This window comes from Microtus oregoni, unplaced genomic scaffold (assembly GCF_018167655.1).
Source record: "Microtus oregoni isolate MIOR12 unplaced genomic scaffold, Mior012 000014F_ref0000157, whole genome shotgun sequence".
Lineage (NCBI taxonomy): Eukaryota > Metazoa > Chordata > Mammalia > Rodentia > Cricetidae > Microtus > Microtus oregoni.
The window spans coordinates 37,899,692-37,919,387 of record NW_024543073.1 but is presented as its reverse complement, the minus strand read 5'-3'; the positions used below and the strand labels follow the sequence as shown (position 1 = coordinate 37,919,387).

General features: G+C 43.7%; 1 protein-coding gene across 1 annotated transcript in view; it reads right to left on the bottom strand.

The window, feature by feature from the left end:
* Positions 1-19,340, bottom strand: part of Rhobtb3 (Rho related BTB domain containing 3) — a 57,565-nt gene extending 38,225 nt beyond the window's left edge. The window contains exons 1-5 of the mRNA XM_041663186.1: positions 18,713-19,340; positions 18,390-18,615; positions 13,736-13,922; positions 1,063-1,217; positions 88-199 (exon numbers count right to left, since the gene is read on the bottom strand). Coding sequence (XP_041519120.1) covers positions 88-199; positions 1,063-1,217; positions 13,736-13,922; positions 18,390-18,615; positions 18,713-18,714 — 682 coding nt within the window. The 5' untranslated portion in view covers positions 18,715-19,340. The remainder of the gene's footprint in view (positions 1-87; positions 200-1,062; positions 1,218-13,735; positions 13,923-18,389; positions 18,616-18,712) is intronic.
* Between the last annotated feature and the right edge of the window lie 356 nt (positions 19,341-19,696).

Sequence of the window (19,696 nt, the reverse complement as noted above, 5' to 3'; positions counted from 1 at the left end):
GGCCCTTGTCCCAGGTTCACTGGGAATGTCGAACGGCCCTGAGCATGCTCGGATTGATCTATGAGGAATGTCCTAAGGTCTGCACACCTGGCTGTTCAAGTTGAGGCGGTCTAATTCCGTGAAAGGAGTTGGTCATTTTCCTTTTCCTCATTTTTTCACTTGTCTTCTGATTTAAGGCTTGAATCATAAAATACTCCAACTGAAACATGAATCAAAGCAGAATTAAGTCCAACACAATTATATCTGACATGACGATTTGTATTCCAGGTCACATCTGCAAATGGTTTCGATGTCAGTGCCAATACTAACAAACATGTGCAAACAATTTTTAATATTAAAAATATATATTTAGAAGGATTGACTTGTTTTGTCTGGGGCTCATGGGCTAGCTAACTTTGCCACTGGTGAGCTGCAGCCCACGGAGACCTTGGCTCACAAAGAGAAGTGGATGGCACCTTAAGCAACACTCAAAAGTGACCTCTGAATGACCGCTAGCTTCTACACACGGCACGTGTGTCCCCCACAATGCTGCACATGGTGAAGCACGGGGACCTCTGGGTGACACTAACCAGCCAGTCTAGCTTACTTGGCATGGGCTAGGTCAGTGAGCATCCCTGTACCTAAAAAAGGGGAGCAGTGTCCTCTGGCCTTCACATGTAAGTATGTACCCATGCCCACATGCAGACATAGGGGTGCATTATGTGCATGGACACACACACACAGACACACTAACAAGATTACTATAAACTTGTGTAGGTTTGTATTAGAACATGTGATTTTGACATACACAAGGACCCATTTTGAAAGATTCTAAAAATCTTAACAGATGATTAAAAATGTTTCATTTGAATAGAGAATTTTATAATTTTACACTGATTAAGCCTATGCCACTTAACTCTCATTGGGTTTCTCAAGGTTAAAGCAAATGATGCTTATGAAATGAAAGCACTCACTGATGCCCTGGAACGTAGCTCAGCAGCAGCCTGCACAGGAGCACTCATTGATGCCCTGGAGCGTAGCTCAGCAGCAGCCTGCACAGGAGCTCACAGGCTCTCCACTTACCACTCCTCCGAAATACTTTCCGATGTAGAAGTCATCAAGGCTGTGCAGCTCCAGGTAGGTAGCTCCCAGTTCTTTGGCAAGTTGGATCCCTTCTGTGGTACTAACACAGCTCCCTCGGTCTGAGGTACACAGGGGGCATGTACAAGGTAATTCTTCTGAGGACAGAAATGCAAAAACAGAGAGCTTTTAAATTAAACGGAAAAAAGGGCAGTACGACCATTAATGGATAGATTCACTATATACTAGACTCTCAAAAAATAGTGTAAGTGTGGGAAAAAGTCCTTGGATGAACCAGCACTGGCCGTGAGGAGAACAAGTGCTTCAGAAGTCGGTGAGTGGCTGTCAACCGGCCAGCGACAACTGACCCAATGTAGTTACACAACCACAACATCACATCACTAGCCCGTTAGATCAAACATAACCATCATGACAATAGAGGGCTGGGTCTTCTTCCGTCATAAATTTCCTGTTAAGTAGGTTACCAAGTTTGATTAAATTTTATACTTTTATTTTAATAGAATTCCCAATTAACATGAATTTTAAAGTTGTAGGCTGCCACACTTCTACCACCTCATAAATTTCATATCATATGCATTTTGTGTGTGTGTGTGTGTGTGTGTGTGTGTGTGTGTGTGTGTGTAACAGTCCTGGTTGTCCTGGAACTCACTCTGTAAACCAGGCCAGCCTCAACTCACAGAGGTCCACCTGCCTCTGCCTCCCAAGTGCTGGGATGAAAGGTGTGAGCCACCACCGCCAGTATCAAATGCATTCTTAATGCTATCATTTAATTCTGAAACATTCTATCTGAAGATCTATTTTTATTCTATGTCTGGGTGTTTTGCATGCATGAAATCTGAGTTCCATGTAAGTGTCAGGTACCAGCAGAGGTCAGAAGACACACTGGATCACCTGGAACTAGAATTACGGATGGTGAGGAGCCACGACATAGGTGCTGGGAAAGGAGTCCAGGTCCTCTGGAAGGGTAGCCAGTGCTCTTACCTGCTGAGCCGTCTCCCCAGCCCCTAAAACATTCTTCCTTAGTAATCAAATCAAATCAAATCAAAATTTGAAGACTAAAATAAGAAAGCAAACTTTTTAGGATTCATGTGTTTACAACAGGAAAAGTGTGACTTATGGCATCTTTACACTCTTCCTACGGCCCAAAATATATATTCAGCTCCATAGTCATCAGTCAGCTTTGCTCTGTCTCAGGGATAAACATCAGATACGTCATATTCAATGTGATCAAGAAAGGCATGTTGTTTACCAGTTGGTGTCCCTGGGAAGTACAATCTAAGATGGAGAATGGTGCAGGAGGCATTGCTTGGTGACGGTCCTAGTTAGGGATAGTGATGAAACACCATGACCATAAACAACTTGCAGAGGAAAGTGTTTAATTCATTCACCCTTCTGTAAAACAGTTCATGAGAAGAAATCAAGACAGGAACTCAAACAGGGCAGGAACCTGGAGGCAGGAGCTGATGCAGAGGCCATGAAGAGGACCTGCTAACTGGCTTGCTCCCCCTAGCTTGCTCAGTCTGCTTTCTTTTTTAAGATTTATTTATTTATTACGTATACAGTGTTCTGCCTACATGTTGCTATGGCTGCATGCTGGAAAAGGGCACAAGATCTCATTACAGATGGTTGCGAGCCACCATGTAGTTGCTGAGAATTGAACTCAGAACTTCTGGAAGAGCAGCCAGTGCTCTTAGCCTCTGAGTTATCTTTAGAGCCCTCAGTTGGTGTGGGAAGTTCTTCTGTGTATGTGCTGCTTTTATTGGTTAATAGATGAAGCTGCTTTGGCCTATAGTGGGGCAGAATAGAGTAAGATGGGAATTCCAAGCAGATAAAGGAAGAAAGAAGGTGGAGTCAGGGAGATACCATGGAGATGCCATGCAGTCACTAAAGGAGACAGACCCCCAGAACCTTACCAGTAAACCATGAGCCTCATGGTAGAATATAATAGAAATGGGTTCATTCAAGATGTAAGAGTTAGTTAATAAGAAGGCTAAGGTAATATGCCAAGCAGTGCTTTAATTAATAGAGTTTCTGTGTGGTTATTTTGGGTTCAGGCAGCCAGGAAATGAACAAGCAGCCTCTGCCTACACTCAGTCTGCTTTTTAATAGAAGCCAGGGCCATCTTCCCAGGGATGGCACCATCCACAAAGGGCTGGGCCCTCACCGGTCAATCATTAGTTAAGTTAACGCCCTACAGGCTTGCCTACAGCCCCATCATTTTCTTGGTCCTTCCTCTTGGATGACTGTATCTTCTATCAAGCTGACCAAAGTAGCCACGCAGAGGCTCTAGGAACAGCTCTTCTCAGGAGTGAGAAAAACAGGTCTGAGTACTGGAAAGACTTCCATAATAGTGCAGTTGTACCTTAGGTCTCATTAGGTCCTTCAAGTTCTCTGGAAGTTAGCCTTTCAGAGTTTTTCCCACTTCCATAATAGTGCAGTTGTACCTTAGGTCTCATTAGATCCTTCCAGTTCTCTGGAGGTTAGTCTTTCAGAGTTTTTCCCACTTCCATAATAGTGCAGTTGTACCTTAGGTCTCATTAGGTCCTTCAGGTTCACTGGAAGTTAGCCTTTCAGAGTTTTTCCCACTTGAAGGAAGGTAGCTGAGCCTGTGTCCTACCCCTACTGTGTAATTAGATGAGGACTGCATTCTTTGAGAGGAGGTTGCCTTGGGCAAGGCAGCTCCTCCCTGTGGAGACACCTGAAGGACACTGTGTGTGGCGTCAGCCAACAAGACCACAACTGAGGCAGTAAGTGGAAGAGACAGGAAAGAGCATCTGAGCCATTCCCCTGGGCAGCACACAAGTGTTTCCCAGTTACTGTGCAAAGAGGAAGCATGTGTGTGCATGTATGGGTTGTTGGCCACCACATATGAATGAGCCAGAAGATCATTTTCTATACTCACTTCTCTCCTTCCACCATGTGGGTTCCAGGGATTGAACTCAGGTTCTCAGTCTTGGCAGCAAACACCTTTACCAACTAAGTTATATCATTTTAAAATTCAGAAACCAAGGAATCTTTAGTCCCAGCACTCAGGAGGCTGAGTCACGGGAATCTCTGTGAGTCTGAGACCAACCTAGTCTACATAGTGATTTCCAGGACAGTTACACATGGACACCCTGTCTCAAGAAAATAAATAAGGAAGGAAGGAAATAAATACAATAAAGTTCAGAAACCATGTACTTTTATCTGAATTTTACAGAGAAGGAAACTGCAGCTCAAATCTGCTAAGTATCTTAGCCTTGGAGAGCAGTGAAGGAAAACAGAAAAATGTCATTGGCTTCGCCTGATACATAAACATAAATGTGGCATATCCAAAAGCAGAAAAAAGAAGTTTGAACAGAGATTACCAGTTTCCAAAATACAGCAATTAGAAACATTGTTAAGCCAGGCTTCTTAAACTGCCATACATTCTAGTCTGAGTGTACTTTTTCTAAGACTGTTTCAGTTTGTAGCAAGCTGTCTATGTAGCATTTAGGCTGCCTTGAGAAAGAACAATGGATGTTTCTCATTCTTTACAAGACCTTTGTGAACAGTGCCTTGATTTTTCTGAAGACAGAGGCCTTCTTACATCTACAAAGGTCTCTGTGGCTTAAAGGGATGTGTAGGTAGATCACGTTATGAAGTTGTCAGAGTCTCAAGAGGGCAGTGAACCTGATGTTCAAGAATGGCTAACAATCCAACTCTGAGGGAAAGTAATTTTTATTTGAAGCCAGTAGCATGCAGTCTACCTGCTTTCCACATCACATAGACATATTCTTCCACTCACTCAGAAAAAAGGGAAACTGTCATGTAGGCAGCTATCAGTTGGTTAGTTACATGTTTTCTGGATCCCAAAGTATGTCTTTTCTAATTGAGATACTCTAGATTCTCTTCTGAACCAGTACTGTATTTCCCCGCACCAAACAATTTTAGTTAACTTAAGAGGATCCAAAATAACATTCATGTTTTTGTTTATTTTGAGAAAGGATCTCATATAGCTCTGGTTGTCGTGGACCACACTATGTAGACCAGGTTGGCCCTGAATTCACAATGATCCTCCTGCCTCATGGCTATAGTAGCTCTGGGAATCAGAGTTAGTACTATCTTTATCGCTGTCCCCAACACACACACACACACACACACACACACACACACACACACTAGTCTTAAGATATTATCATAAAGTATTCGTTCTTGTAAAAAAAACCAACATAATTTTGCATCCAAATAAATGGTATTTCTTTCAAAGTAGTGGCATTGAGGGTAGGGTGCTCTTTACAATGTTGTCATTGTTTGAAAGTTTTAGAAATTCTTTTGAAAAATTCTAGCAGAGCAACATATGAAGCTTTCGGAGCAATAAAAATAACTTGTGCGGCGGGGCGGGGGAAGATAACTTGAAAAGTAGGATGCCATCTCCTGAAATTTATAATTATGAATGCATCCTAGGGCCATTGTGAAGTATTTTCACTGTGTACTAAAACCCAAAGATTTGTGTTGAGGATATAGCTTGGTGGTTAAGAGTGCATGTTAATCCTTAAAATGTGGCATACACCTGTAACCCCAGGAATGGTGAGGTGAAGGCAGGAGGATTATAAATTCAATGTCATTCTTGTTTATATAATGAGTTCAAGATCAGAATGTCTCAAAGAAACAAACAGAGAGTCCAAAATGTTTTCAGAACCAAGTACAATGATAGCCACATTGCCAAGTTTGTCACAAAAAAAAAAAAAGGAAGGAAGGAAGAAGAAAGAAGTGAAGGAAGGAAGGAAAGGAGAAAGAAGAAAGAAAGGAAGGAAGGAAGAAAGAAAGAAAGGAAGGAAGGAAGGAAGGAAGAAAGAAAGAAAGAAAGAAAGAAGAAAGGAAGGTAATAGGGTCAAACACAATTGTGCCAATCCCTGTCTTTTAGAAGCTGAAATATGGGGTTAGAAAATTCAAGATAAGGCTAAGCTACATAGCAAGCCCTATCTCAAACTAACTAATGCATGTATGTACACACAGACACACACTGAAAGAGATGGGACTGCTTTGCGGAATAAGCTCCAACAAGACCCCCAAGAGAATTAGCGAAGTTACCCAGCTGAGTGAAATGTGTTGTGGGGGATGAAGTGGAAGGGAGCAATACAGCCCTTGAGTGAGCAGCCAGATTTAGCTCTATAATTAACATGCAATCACATCTTTAGTCAATTCATTCCATGATTTTAAAGAAAATTATTTTCTTCATTTAGATTATTTATAAACCTATTTCATTCATTGAAAACTATTACCTACTACCAAGAGGGAGAGAAAGCTGAACTAAGGTGGATGTGACTGCAAACATTTGAAACACAGTGAACACTAAAATAAAGGAATACAGAGTTGCCGTAGGAACAGAGGAGGGACCAAGCATTGGGGTGGAGGGTGTACAGCAAAGGCAATGGCTCAATGGAAAGAATGAATTCGCTGTGCAGTTATAGAAGGGGCACTGCAATCGGAGTGGACCACAACTGCAGAAGGGTGGGCCAGGACAAGAAGAAAACACATTTCCACTTTTGAAAAAGATCTTTGTATAACTTTTATTTATGTGTGTCTGTGCGCGCGAGCGCGCACTCGAGTGATGTGCACGAGTGAATGCGTGTGTGGGAGGTGCACAAATGTGTGTGTACACGAGTGAATGTGTGTGATGTGCACAAATGTGTGTGTGCACGTGATGTGCACGTGTGTGTGGGTGATGTGCACAAATGTGTGTGTGTGTGCACGTGATGTGCACGTGTGTGGGGGTGATGTGCACAAATGTGTGTGTGCACGTGTGGGGGGGTGACGTGCACAAATGTGTGTGTGCACGTGATGTGCACGTGTGTGTGGGTGATGTGCACAAATGTGTGTGTGTGCACGTGATGTGCACGTGTGTGGGGGTGATGTGCACAAATGTGTGTGCATGCAATGTGCATGAGTGAATGTGTGTGTGATGTGCACGTGTGTGCACGTGATGTGCACCTGTGAATGTGTGTGTGATGTGCATGAACGTGTGTGTGTGTGCACGATGTGCACGAGTGTGTGTGTGTGTGATGTGCGCACATGTGTGTCTGTGTGTGTGTGTGGCCTATGGAACCTTGAAGAAGCTGCTGGATTCTCTGGAGTCCAAGCAGTTGTTTTGGACATCAAATCCGGGTCCTCTGAAAGAGCAGTGGGTGTTCTTCACCACTGAGCCATCTCTCCATTTTTACAACCTGAAGATGGCAACTTGAGCCCAAACCACACAAGTGACTAAATAAAAGGGAGGCTGTCAGAGGAGAGAAGGAAGGAAAGGAGGAGGAGGGGGAGAGGTGACAGAGAGGACCAAGCATACCGCGACATTAAAATGAAGTGAGATGACGTCAGGTCTGGCATTAGGAGGGCCTGGCAGGACCGCACTGAACTAAAGCTGGGTGTGACACAGTACAGGTGACCTTCACATACTGGAGTGACGTCCAGAGTGTTCACAACTCCAACATCGGAAGCAGGAAGCAGAGGACTAAAGGCAACGGCTGGCAGCTGGCCGAAGCGCAATGGTGGGAGGAAGCAGATAGCCCCCATGGAGCCCACGGGCACCCGCTTCCACCCCAGCCACAGACAGCCGCTGGGCAGAGCAAGAGAAGGAATCAATCCAGCTTGGAAAATGAAGTGCAAAAGTAAACAAAGAATTTCCTACCATTTCAGCTATATTCTGAAACAAAACCTCACCAAACAGACTTACAAAGACTAAAGAAAACCCAATAACATTCAAATAATGAGAACAACTATAATGAATTAAGTATTTTCAATAAGTCAATAAGAAGAAATTGCAAATGAGCCACTGAGAGATTTTAGATACAAAAATATTGAAATTAAAATTTAATCAAATAAAGTAGCAGAAAAACTTTTACATACACCAGAGAAAAGAGACCAAGAAAAGAGAGAAACATAAGCGAATGCTGTACTCGAAATGTTTGGGAGGCCGATGCAAGAAGACCACAAGTTGAAGCCAGTCTGGGCTACAGTGTGAGATGCTACCAAAAAGAGGAAGCAAGGGTTCTACAACAGAAAATAAGAAAGCTAAGAGCATCAGGAGAGATCCAGAATTACCAACATCAACTATAAAGAGCCATAAAGAGAAAAATGGTGGGCTGCTGGTAGCTGAAGCCAGAAGGCAAGTGACCCTTGAAGACCAAGGAAAAGCATGAGGTTCTTCAAGCAATCCAAAGTGACTGTTACAGAAAACAGAAATTATGTCTGACATGTTCAAGAAGTAGTCAGAAGCAGATCATGAAAACCTTTGCATTTCAGATAAGAAGTTTACAACTCAAAGTTACGCCTGTGAATACAGACTCTGGATAAGAAGGAAAGCACTAACAGGAAGCGCTGGTTCAAGCCAGATGTCGTCTCTGGCTTTCCTGGAAGGACCTGCAGTGGTGTGCACCCCAGAACTCACCTGCGCATGTCTGAGCATCATCCTTACCAAAAGGTATCTGAGCTGCGAGAGCAAGGTCTAAGCATTTGTTGTCTTCTAGGAGGTAAGGTGCTGAAAACTGACAGGAGCTAGCCGAATAAGATGCCTTCTTAGATATGGATCATATGTTGCACAGAGAAAAGACCATAAAATGCTGAACTTTAAAAAAAAAGTCCTTATTAATCATAAGAATTGGGAGGGGCAGAGAAAAGCGGAAGCTACTTATAGAGGAAAACCAACCAACCACAGAGGAGGGATGAAAGCTCACACTAGAGCAAGCACTGTGCAGCATCAGAAGGGAGTATATAAAATAATGGGCTGAATTCTTTTAGAATGTCCTTGTCGTGAAGTCTTCCTCCACCAAGCAAAAAAAGAAATTGGGGACCAAGTGTGGATTAAGCACTAGAGAGACAGGATAACTAAACAGTATTTATGTCTTGAATTGAAAAAACCAACTGTAAATCACATAATTGGAACAAGGAAAAAAATGCAAATGTAGATATTTTAAATAGTGCAGTAGATAACAATATGCTACGTTCTGGAGTGATCGCCACAGTATGGGCCAGAAGTGAATAATAGCCTTATTCTTATGATGGGATATTGAGCAGTCAGGAGTGAAAACAAAAATCCCAAGTTACAATGTAGTCTCCAATGGTTTAGAAGAGAAAATGGGTGTATGTGTGCGTGCATGCTATGTGTGTGTGTGACTTATAAATTCTATAATTCAATGTTTACTTCTTGCCAATTTTCTTAGTTCCTAGACTGTAAAGCACACACTGTTCTGCTCTGACTTGTGTTCTGACATGACTACTCTGAGTTTCTTCCAGAAAGAACATGAGGCCAGAGGTCAGTCCACCATGAACCTTAAGCTTCAAGGTCTTCATAGTTTCTTCAAAAATCCATGGGAGAAAGCTCAACAATGTATTCTCCCACACAGTTACACACTACTGTAAAATTGGTGAAGTAAAACATGATTTGATTAAAATCACTGTCTCTGCCGGGTAGTGCATGCTTTTAATCCCGGCACTTGGAAGGCAGAGGTAGGTGGATTTCTGAGTTCGAGGCCAGCCTGGTCTACGGAAAGAGTTCCAGGACAGCCAGGGCTGGACAGAGAAACCCTGTCTTGAAACACCAAATCCAAACAATCAAAACTGTCTCTCTCCACTCTCAAGTTTGTACTGAATAAGGCCAGACTGAAGGAGCCATCTGTGTTCTGGATACCACAAGTGAATTAACCTCAGGTTCAGAGAGCTGTCGCTCACGGTCTGAGGCACCAACTGTCCTGCTGCTGGAGTGACCACAGTGCGGACATGCCATGATGAGGCACCAACTGTCCTGGTGCTGGAGGGACCACAGTGCAGACATGACATGAGGTCACAACTGAGCTGAAATAGGACACAGCATAGGTTCAGGGTTCTGGGGCCAGAGAGTGAAGAAATAAGAAAAGACAAAAACTAATTATCACTCTCTTCTCTCTACAGGAAATATTACAAAGTAATTCATATGAAGATATCAAAGACTTTACAACCCAAAAGACAAAAGAATTTAAAAAATAAAGATAAATAAAGAAGTGGTAAGTTCCTCAAGACCTAGCTATACCAATTTTAGGCATATACCCAAAAATTTTGCAATCATGTCACAAGGACACTTGCTCAACCGTGTTCATAGCAGCTTTAAGCCAGAAGGTTGAAACAACCTTGATGCCCCTCAACTGAAGAATGGATAAGGAAAATGTGGTACTTTTACACAATGGAGTACTAGTCAGCTGTAAAAAAATAATGACCTCATGAAATTTGCAGACAAATGGATGGAACTGGAAAAAATCATTCTGAGTGAGGTAAGCCAGACCCAGAAGACAAGCACTGCATGTACTCACTCATAGGTAGTTATACAGGATAGGATAACCAACCTACAGTCCACAGCCCCAGAGAGGCTAGATGAGAAGGGGCCCATAGAGGGATGCATGGATTTCCCTGGGAAGAGGAAGTAGAAAAAGATCTGGGTAAACTGGGGGTGGAGATTGGGGGATGGTGGGATGGGAACTACAGGGAGCAGGTTGGAGTCAGGATGGAGGTGGAGAGTAATAAAAGAGACATCTTGATAGGAAGAGCATTTTGGATTTAGAGAGAAACCTGGTGCCAGGGAAACCCCAAGAAACCCACAAGGATGACCCCAACTAAGACTCCTAGCAATGGTGGAGAGGGTGCCTGAACTGGCCATCTACTGTAAGCAGATTGGTGACTTCCCTAGTTGCCATCAGAGAGACTCTCTCCAGTAACTGATGGGAACAGAGGCAGAGATCCACAGACAAGCACTGCGCTGCTCTCCGAGAGTTCAGAGAAGGAAAGCAGTGAGGGATTTTACCAGCCAGGGCGTTCATGATGGACAAACCCACAAAGACACCTGACCTGAGATCACAGTAGCTCATGGACTCTGGACCAACATGCATGGGACCGACCAAGCCTTCTGCATGTGTGCAGCAATCGTGTAACTTGGTCTCTTAGTAAGGCAGTGAGAGCAGTACCTCTCTCTGGAGCTTAGCTGGCTTTGGTAACTAACTTGTTCCCCGTGCTGGATTACCTGGTCCCACCCCGGCCTAAAGGGAGGAGCTCGGTGCTGCCTCAACCTGATGTGCCCTGCTTTGCACCAGTCCACAGGAGGCCTGTCTCTTCCTGAATGGAAGTGGAGGGGAGTCGATGGGAAAGAGAGGGTACAGCTGGGAGGAGAGGAGGGAGGGAAACTGGTTGGTATGAAAAATAAATGAAAAAATGTTATTTAAATAAATTTTTAAAAAAAGGAGTGGTAAGCTATTAAGTAGAAACATCTTTTAGACATTCGTAGCATTTGGCAGCTTTGTCACGTTTGAAATTTGTCGTATTCTTTGTGCATTTATAAATAAATATTTGTTTGTTTCTATTTGTTTGCCTGAATGTGTGGATGTAAAATTGTATAAATCTGTGCACTTCCAAATACCTGCGACTTACCCTTTCAGAAAACCAAAAATGCCACCATGAAAGATTAAATGAGGTCCTAGAGAAATGGCTTGGCAGCTAAGAGCACTTGCTGTTCCTCCAGATGGCCAGGTGCAGCTCCCAGCACCCACACTAGGCAAAGTGAGGGGATCGGATACCCTCTTCTGGCCTTGGAGAGAACTGCATGGGAAATGCAGACATAAACCCATGCAGGCACACATACACACATAAATAAAGAAGAAAAAAAAATCACCAAAACTTTTTTTTAAAAAAAGGATTAAAAGACGAAGAATTGACACCAAATAGGGATGGCAACAATGCAATGAGTTTGAGATTTACTTAGCATAAAATCAAACAAGGTACTTAGCTTACTGAATGTGGTTGCTGTGAGAGAAAGAGGTGGGGAAGGGACCAGAGGAGAGGGCAGAGGGCAGAAAAGCCAGGAATCAGTGGCTGTAGTATGGGGAAAAGTTTGGATGATTGCAGAGAGAACTGTTACTAAATGAAACAAATTTGACACTGTAGGGCTCCCTCTGAAGAACTTCAAACAAAGGCAACCGGACAGAAAGCTCGGGAGGCTGGCTGGAGGACTGAAGCCCCAGGCAACCCAAGAACTAAGGAAACTCTTTCAAGAATCATGAACAAAAGCTGGCAGTGGTGGTGCACGCCTTAAATCCCAGCACTCGGGAGGCAGAGGCAGGCAGATCTCTATGAGTTCGAGACCAGCCTGATCTACAAGAGCTAGTTCCAGGACAGGCTCCAAAACCACAGAGAAACCCTGTCTCGAAAAAAAAAAAAAAAAAAAAAAAAAAAGAATCATGAACAGGAAAATAGTTAGAGAAGACCTCCTAAGAAAGTGAAGTCAAGGGTGGGCTAAGCTTGTTTTCTCTGTAAGTACTAGTGTGAAAGAAACATAAACCGGCCCTCTGCTTCAGCAATCCACTCCAAGGAACAATCCAAGTATCAAAAGGACAGTGGAGACATAGTTGATGGCACATTCATACAATGGCATAACATACAGAGATTAAATGAGGAGGCAATATATACACACTCCGACTATGCAGCTCTGTGCCGAGTTCAAGAACAGGTGTGACTAATGTCAGAAGCCAGAACAACAGCTCTCGACATGGAGGCTGTAATCACCTAGTGTAGCTGCCTCAGGAAGCCTTCTGACGCAGCACAAACATTCTAAACCCTCCTCCATGACATAGACATTAAGTAAGTAAGACATAGTAAGCTGTACTGTCAGTTTAGCCAATCAGATGTTCCCTACTGTGCTGGCTAGTTTGCTGTCAACTTGATACCAGCCAGAGATATTTTGGAAGAGGAAACTGCAAATGAGAAAATGCCGTACCAGACTGTCCTGTGAGCAGCCTGTGTGTGGCACATCTCCTTGGTTGAAGATTGATGTGGGAGGGCACAGCTGTTCCTTGTGGGCAGTGCCACCCCTGGGCTGGTGGTCTTGGTTCTATAAGAGAGCAGGCTGAGGAAGTCATGAAGAGCAAGCCGGTAAGCAGCTCTCCTTCCTGGCCTCCACTTCAGTTCCCGCCTCCAGGTCCCTGCTCTGCTTGAGTTACTGTGGGGAGTTTTCTCAGTAATGGCCTTTTCCGTGGAAGCATTAACAGTCCCCATGTTGCTTTTGGTCATTTTGTTTTATCACAGCAATGGAAACCTAAGACAATTTTCTATGCCTTAACAATAATAATAAAAGTTGTTTAAAAAAAGAATTAAAATGTAAAGACAGCCTTACTAAGGAAATAACCCTGAGCAAACTTACAAAATGCTACGAAATCAAAACAAGTCCTGAGTTGGCCCTGATATCTGATGATCACAGCAGTAAAGGCCGGGGCAGCAGGAACCCAGGATCCTACTAAGCGGGTGGTAATAAGTAGCCCTTTCCTGGGGCAGTGCTGTCAAGTGTTTCCACCTCAGTCTGCCTAACAACCGCGCTCACATGCCACATCTTTTCATGGATAACCTATCCTTGCCCGTCAAATGGACCTTAAAAGAGATGACTATGGCTCAAAGTGTCAAAAGAACACAATTACTGATGGACAGTAGAGGAGCAACTTAAGGGACGATTTACACCCAAAGCGCACTGGGTATATTTGCGAGCCTCTCCTCTGACACCTGATTACTGTATAGAACAATGAGGTGACAACTGTTTGTTTTGACTTTCAAAATAAAACTATATTAATCATTAGTAAACAAAGTTTTGTAAACACTGCATGCTCATCATAAAAGGAAATCGTGCACTTACCATGTTGCCTGGTCCCAACAGCTGCAATGATCACTGGAACTGAGTTTGATGCTCGTTTAATCACTGGAATATAATTATCCTTTACTTCGTGGAATGAAAACTTGTCATTTACATTGTATTTTATCACAACGATGTCAGCACCCCCAATTAGGTTTCGGGAGGTGTACCAATCACTGTCAAAAATGTCCTAAACAAAAATGCAAACATCACCTTTTAGTTTGTCTATCTTCAAATCAATTCCCAAACTAATTGCCAGATTAGTTATAAGATACTGTCTAAATGTTTAGTGTATGTTAGTCTTGAGAAGGCATGCAAATGTGTTTTTGAATGCTATGGTGGTTTTAATGAGAACGGCCCCCAGAGAAACTGAATGCTGGGCTCCCAGTTGGTGGAACTGTTCAGGAAGGATTGGGAGGTGAGTAACTGGGGGGAGAGAAGGCAGGCTTCGAGGTTTCAAAAACCTAGGCCATTCTCAACTAGCCTTCTCACTGCCTTGTACCTGTGAATCAGACGTAAGCTCTTAGCTACTGACCCAGCCCCATGTCTGCCTTCCTCTGCCACATTCCCCACCTGGTGATCATGGACTTACCCTATGGACCTGTGAGCCCCAATAAATGTTTTCTTTTATAAATTATCTTGGTTATGGTAATAGGAAAATAATAGCAGGAAAATAACTAAGACAAAAGGGTAACCACATAAAATTTAATATGTCTGATACCTGATAATCTATTTAAAACACTTTTTCTTCACTACCCTAAACAACTATACACTAGTAAGACCCCATAGCTACAGCATTTGTTTGATGAAATGAGCAACCTCTGTCCACTCTATTTTGAAGTTATGCTGATTTTAGTCACTTGCAGTTCCAAAGCTGTAACACTGTGCAGTCAAGGTCAGAAGCTTTCCTGTGACCCAGATAGACACTGCGGGGTTTCTGTGTGTTCTCACACTGTGAATCTTGTATTCCTTTTACCTTACACACATTTGAAGAAATTAGTATATAATCTTTAACTTTATATTTGTATAGTACCCATTTGAGCATGGAGAAAATATGACTCTATAAGACACATTGTACATTACAAGGTGTTAATTGTAAAGGCCTGTGTTTGCATTTTATGTATTGAGCTCATATACTCAAAATTCAGGACAAAACTGTTCAGAAATTCTTACTATAAGACTATAGTTAATATTCATATTTAGAACTAGAATCATATGTAATTTATTATGGAACTTAGTTCTATGATAATATCTGCAAAGTTTTGTGAAAATAGCATATAAAGAAAATGCCATCTTAATTTCACTGCCAAATATGCACAAAAAGTTTTCTTCTTAAATTCTAGTTAATGATTAATCATTTCTTTCATGTGGCCTTTTTCTAAGACATAATCAAGTTAGGAAACTGTTGGGTTACAGAATCTTACACTTTGGTATGTGAGCCCAAAAGGAGGTTAAAAGTGTTCAAATCAGCAGGCAAGCGAGACCCAAGTGGCAGAGCTGAGAGGCTATGACAAACATGCCCTTGTGGGGAGACGAGCTCTTGTCCCATTTCCAGACCCTCAGCTGCCCATCTCTCAGCAAGCTTATTCAGAATGAGAGCTGCACTGCAGAACTTTAAACAGGGATGTATCATCCAAACCACAATGGATATAGCATTTGAAAGGAGTTCAAAACAACAGAGACAGAAAGGAAACTGAATGGTCAGTGGCAAAGGCAAAGGGCTGAGTGCGGGTTCTGCTACAGTGTTAGGGTGAGGGGAGAACTGAGGACATGGACCCCAAATCACAAACGCCCGTTGGTCCCAACTGTATCTACAAACACTCTGGTTCAGGATATGCAGAGGCAGCACAGCGTGGAAGCTGAAGGATCACAGAACAATAGAAGAGTCCGGCACATGGGATTCAAAACCAGTCCAGAGAACAAGTTAGAAATCATTTTTTCACATTCCAAATAGTTCAGAATTCCAGAGTTATTGGAGAGGCAAAACATTGGCGAAAGGAGGATTTGGGTATTATTAATTTCCTCTGTGGCATTGAGGATAAAACAACTATAAACACTTTTATTTGTAATGCAATCCACAGCTGCAAACTGTACAAGAAAATATGAAGGCATCATCTCACAGTTTATCTTTTATTCATCTGTTCATCTGCGGGCTTTTGAGACAGGATCCCAGCGTGTCCCGCACTCACAACCCTCTCTCCTCTTCCCAGTTGCTGGGATTGTAGGCACGAGCCAGGATGCCCAGCTAACCTGCTTTGGAACAAACTTCTAACAGACAGAAAAATAACATAATATGACTACAAAAGAGAGAGGTAGGCAGAACTAAGCTATGAACTTCATCTAATCATTTGAATTATGTTTACTTAAAAAGCTTCAAGTACACAGAGACAGCAAAGAGGCAGAGCAGGGGTAGCAAGCTACAGAACGCAACTCTGGGAGGGGAATACTTCCAGTTTCCTTCCAACTCCAAGGCAGCGGCGACATTTCTTTTTAAGTTGTCACAGCTCCACTGGTTTCTAGAAATCTAGAGGAAATCCATTTGTCCCACCCCTTGTAAGGCAGTTCCAGCATTTTACTGGGACATTATGCAACAGCAAACTTGGAGCTACACTGGAGAATCAGATTCGTCTTTACAAAAACAAAAACCCGAGTTCCTACAAGGAAACAAGGACTTCATCCTATTCGACTAGTGTGTGCACTGAAAATCCTGCGTCGGTATAAACCTTGACTGACGAGAGCACCTCTCCCATGTTTAATGCAAGCGACATATAACTACACTAAAGCTATAATGTGCACTTTATTACAGCAGCCAGCACTCTTGAGACTTTACCCTTCAGCACCGCACCAGGAGACGGGAAAACAAGTCTGAGAGAAGGTGAAAATGTACACACACACACTATACACACACACACACACACACACACTATACACACACACACACTATACACACACACACTATACATACACACACACACACACTATACATACACACACACACTCACACACACAAATCAGGGCTCTGAGATCAGTTCCTTTTGTTGTCAAAAGTGCTGTGTTTGATATTCTGATTCAGCACGCCTGCCAATGCCAGCTGATTGGTTAAACCAATGTTCATACTTCTGGCAGAATTTACTTATTATGTTCAAGAGGAAAAAGCAGCAGCTCAGAAAAACTCTACATACGTAACTCACTATGTCTGAAGACCCACCCTAGTATGGGAAATGGTACCTGGTGACAAACTTGGTATCACAGACTGTGAGCACACAAAACGAGAATTCCCTTAGCACGCTATAACAGTCAGCAAGACTACAAAGAGTATTTAATCCTTTCTGAAGATTTTTGTTTTATCTATTTTATTTTTATAAAATGAGTGCTTCTTTGCTAAGTGGACAAACACAGGAAGTAAAGGGTTAACTTGAAACTAGGAGAAATAATCCCAATATCCCAAGCCATATTATTTTATTTTCTCTGTATTTATTTCCTCAATCCACTAAATGTTCATTCAACAGTATGCTGAACAAGTAATACTTTCAGGCTAGAAGCTCTTTCGTAGTAAAGGGCCCAGAGTAAACGTGCTAGCACAGACATCAGCCCACAAGCCCTCACCAGTGGCTTCTTCTGATACCATCATTGCTGCCATACCTGGAGGCTAAGTCCATTCTTTTAATTGAAAAGTCTACTTAAAATTTATTTTAGCACATTAATATCCATCTCCAGTCAAAGAGAGTCTTCCACAATAGGAAAATATGCTCGAGAAAATTTCCTCAGTACATTCTACATACTTCTGTTCCAAAGTATTCTATTTCCCCTTAGCTCTGATTCATTTCTTTTTTTAAAAAAAATCTGCCCGTTTAATGAAAGAATCTCACATAAGTTATGCCCTTACAAGACCCAAAAGTTTCATATGTTTATCTTTAACTGAAACACATACCACTACAATATTAGCAATGAATTACAGGTTTAAAAATAAGCGAAAACATTTGAAATATAGTGTCACTGTGTTGTGAAGATATCTGCAAGTCAAGGAGCTGACTCCTTTGTCCTTTCGTCACATTTCTTTCATTCAACGATCATAAACATGAAGAAAATTTAAAGTGCTAAGTAACATTAATGATACTTCTAATTTATTAATCACTAAAAACAGTGGCTAATGCAGCAGTATTTGCATCATTAAAAACTAAACCCCCGCTCCCGAGGTTATAAGTCTACAAATGAGCCGTTTAAAATTAGTTCTTACACTCCGTCCTTTCTCCCTTTTTTCCATACTATTTCTGACCTCTCCCGGAAAAGAGTATTTTTGCCTATGTTGGGCGGTAAAGGACGGTATTTATAGCACACATGTCCCTATCCTCCACAGGGTGGAACTTCGTGACCCTGTCCCTTGGTTTCAGCATAGTCAACGCTCAGCTGTCTACGTGCAGCACCGTAACTGCGCTACATTCCCCTGGGACTTTCTACCCTACAGACGTGTTTTGTGACAGGGCTGCTCCACCACCTCCATACTGAAACAAAGGACAAGATTTGCCAAAAATGTTAACTAAAATAAAATAAAAAAATAACCGCTCGCCAGGCAGTCAGGAAAATAGGAAACGAGGGGAGGAAGGATCCAAACGACAGGCTCCTTTGGCCTGCGCACCGCGCAGCCGCTGCCCCTTACCCAGACGGGACAGTCGTGCACCACCAGCTTGACGTTCCCGAACGCACTGGCCTGGTACTCGGTGAACACCGGGCGCGCGACCGTGCTGGCCGCGTTCAGCAACAAGCTGCTCTCGTCCCCCGAAACCAGCGGGCTTCTCCCCAGGTAGGTGCGGATGAGCCCCGACGGCCGGTTATCCTGGTGGAACGTGTCGCCCTCGTTCCCCAGCGCCACGATGTGGATGGACCTGCGGGGCCGAGAGGGGCGCGGTGAGCGGGTGGGCGCAGCCAGGGCGCGTGGCACGTCCGGACCCGGACGGTAGCAGGACGGCGACGCGTACGTACATGATCGCGGCTGGCAGGGCGGCTTCTCACCGCAGGCAGCTCATCCCCGGTCGCGGCCCTCGCGCGCCTGCACCGCGGTGCTGCCGACAGACAGAGCCGGCCCGGCGCGGGCGGCCAGCGGGGGCGCGGGCAGCGCTGCGGATCCCCGGTCGCCGCCCCTGGTCGCCGCGCCTCCGCCCCGGCTCCGCCTCCGCCCCGCGGTGACCCGGCCCAGCACGTGTCCCCCCGCCGGGAGTCCGCCGCGCAGGGGAGCGAGCTGCCCGCCGAGCCCTCCTCGCTGTGCCCGGGCGGCGGCCGCGGGACACAAAGGAGCGGTGGTCGCGCGGACGACGCCGGAGCCCGGGAGCTGCTCGCCGCCAATCCGCCTGCAGCAAGTTTGCTCAACTCGGAAGACTGAAACCCGAGCCGGGAGCGGGGGAGGGGCAGCCTGGCCCCGCCGGGGACCAGAGGAGAGCCGGGCTAGGGGGCAGCCCCTTGCCGATCCCGCGGTCCTGTGTCCACGCTGGCCCTCACCGAAAGTGTGTTATCGTTTTGTCAGTGGTCAACATGTTCTACAGCGGTTTTGTAAAATCCTATTTGCGAAGAAAAAAAAAAAATAAAGGCAACATTCATGAAGCTGCAGAAAGAGTTCTTTGTTCACGCACCAATTAATTTGCGGATGTCGCTTTGGAAAGGTCATTTACTATTGCAAGCTATATTTGGCATACTTTAACCAAAACTGCGGAATTTGAAGTGTCAGGATTTTTAATGTGATTTTTTTATATAAAAGAAAGTTCTAGCAGTCTATTTGGATTCTTTTTAGCACACATTCCAGTTACATTATTTAATAATAGCTCACTAAAAAATAAGGACCGTGTTAATATAAAGATACTTTAGATTCTTTCATGATGACACGCAGAAATAAAGCGTGTGGATGCCCCTTTTAAGGGCCTAAGACTACCTCCAATAGAAAACACTGTGAGAGACTGCTAAAGCTAGGACAGG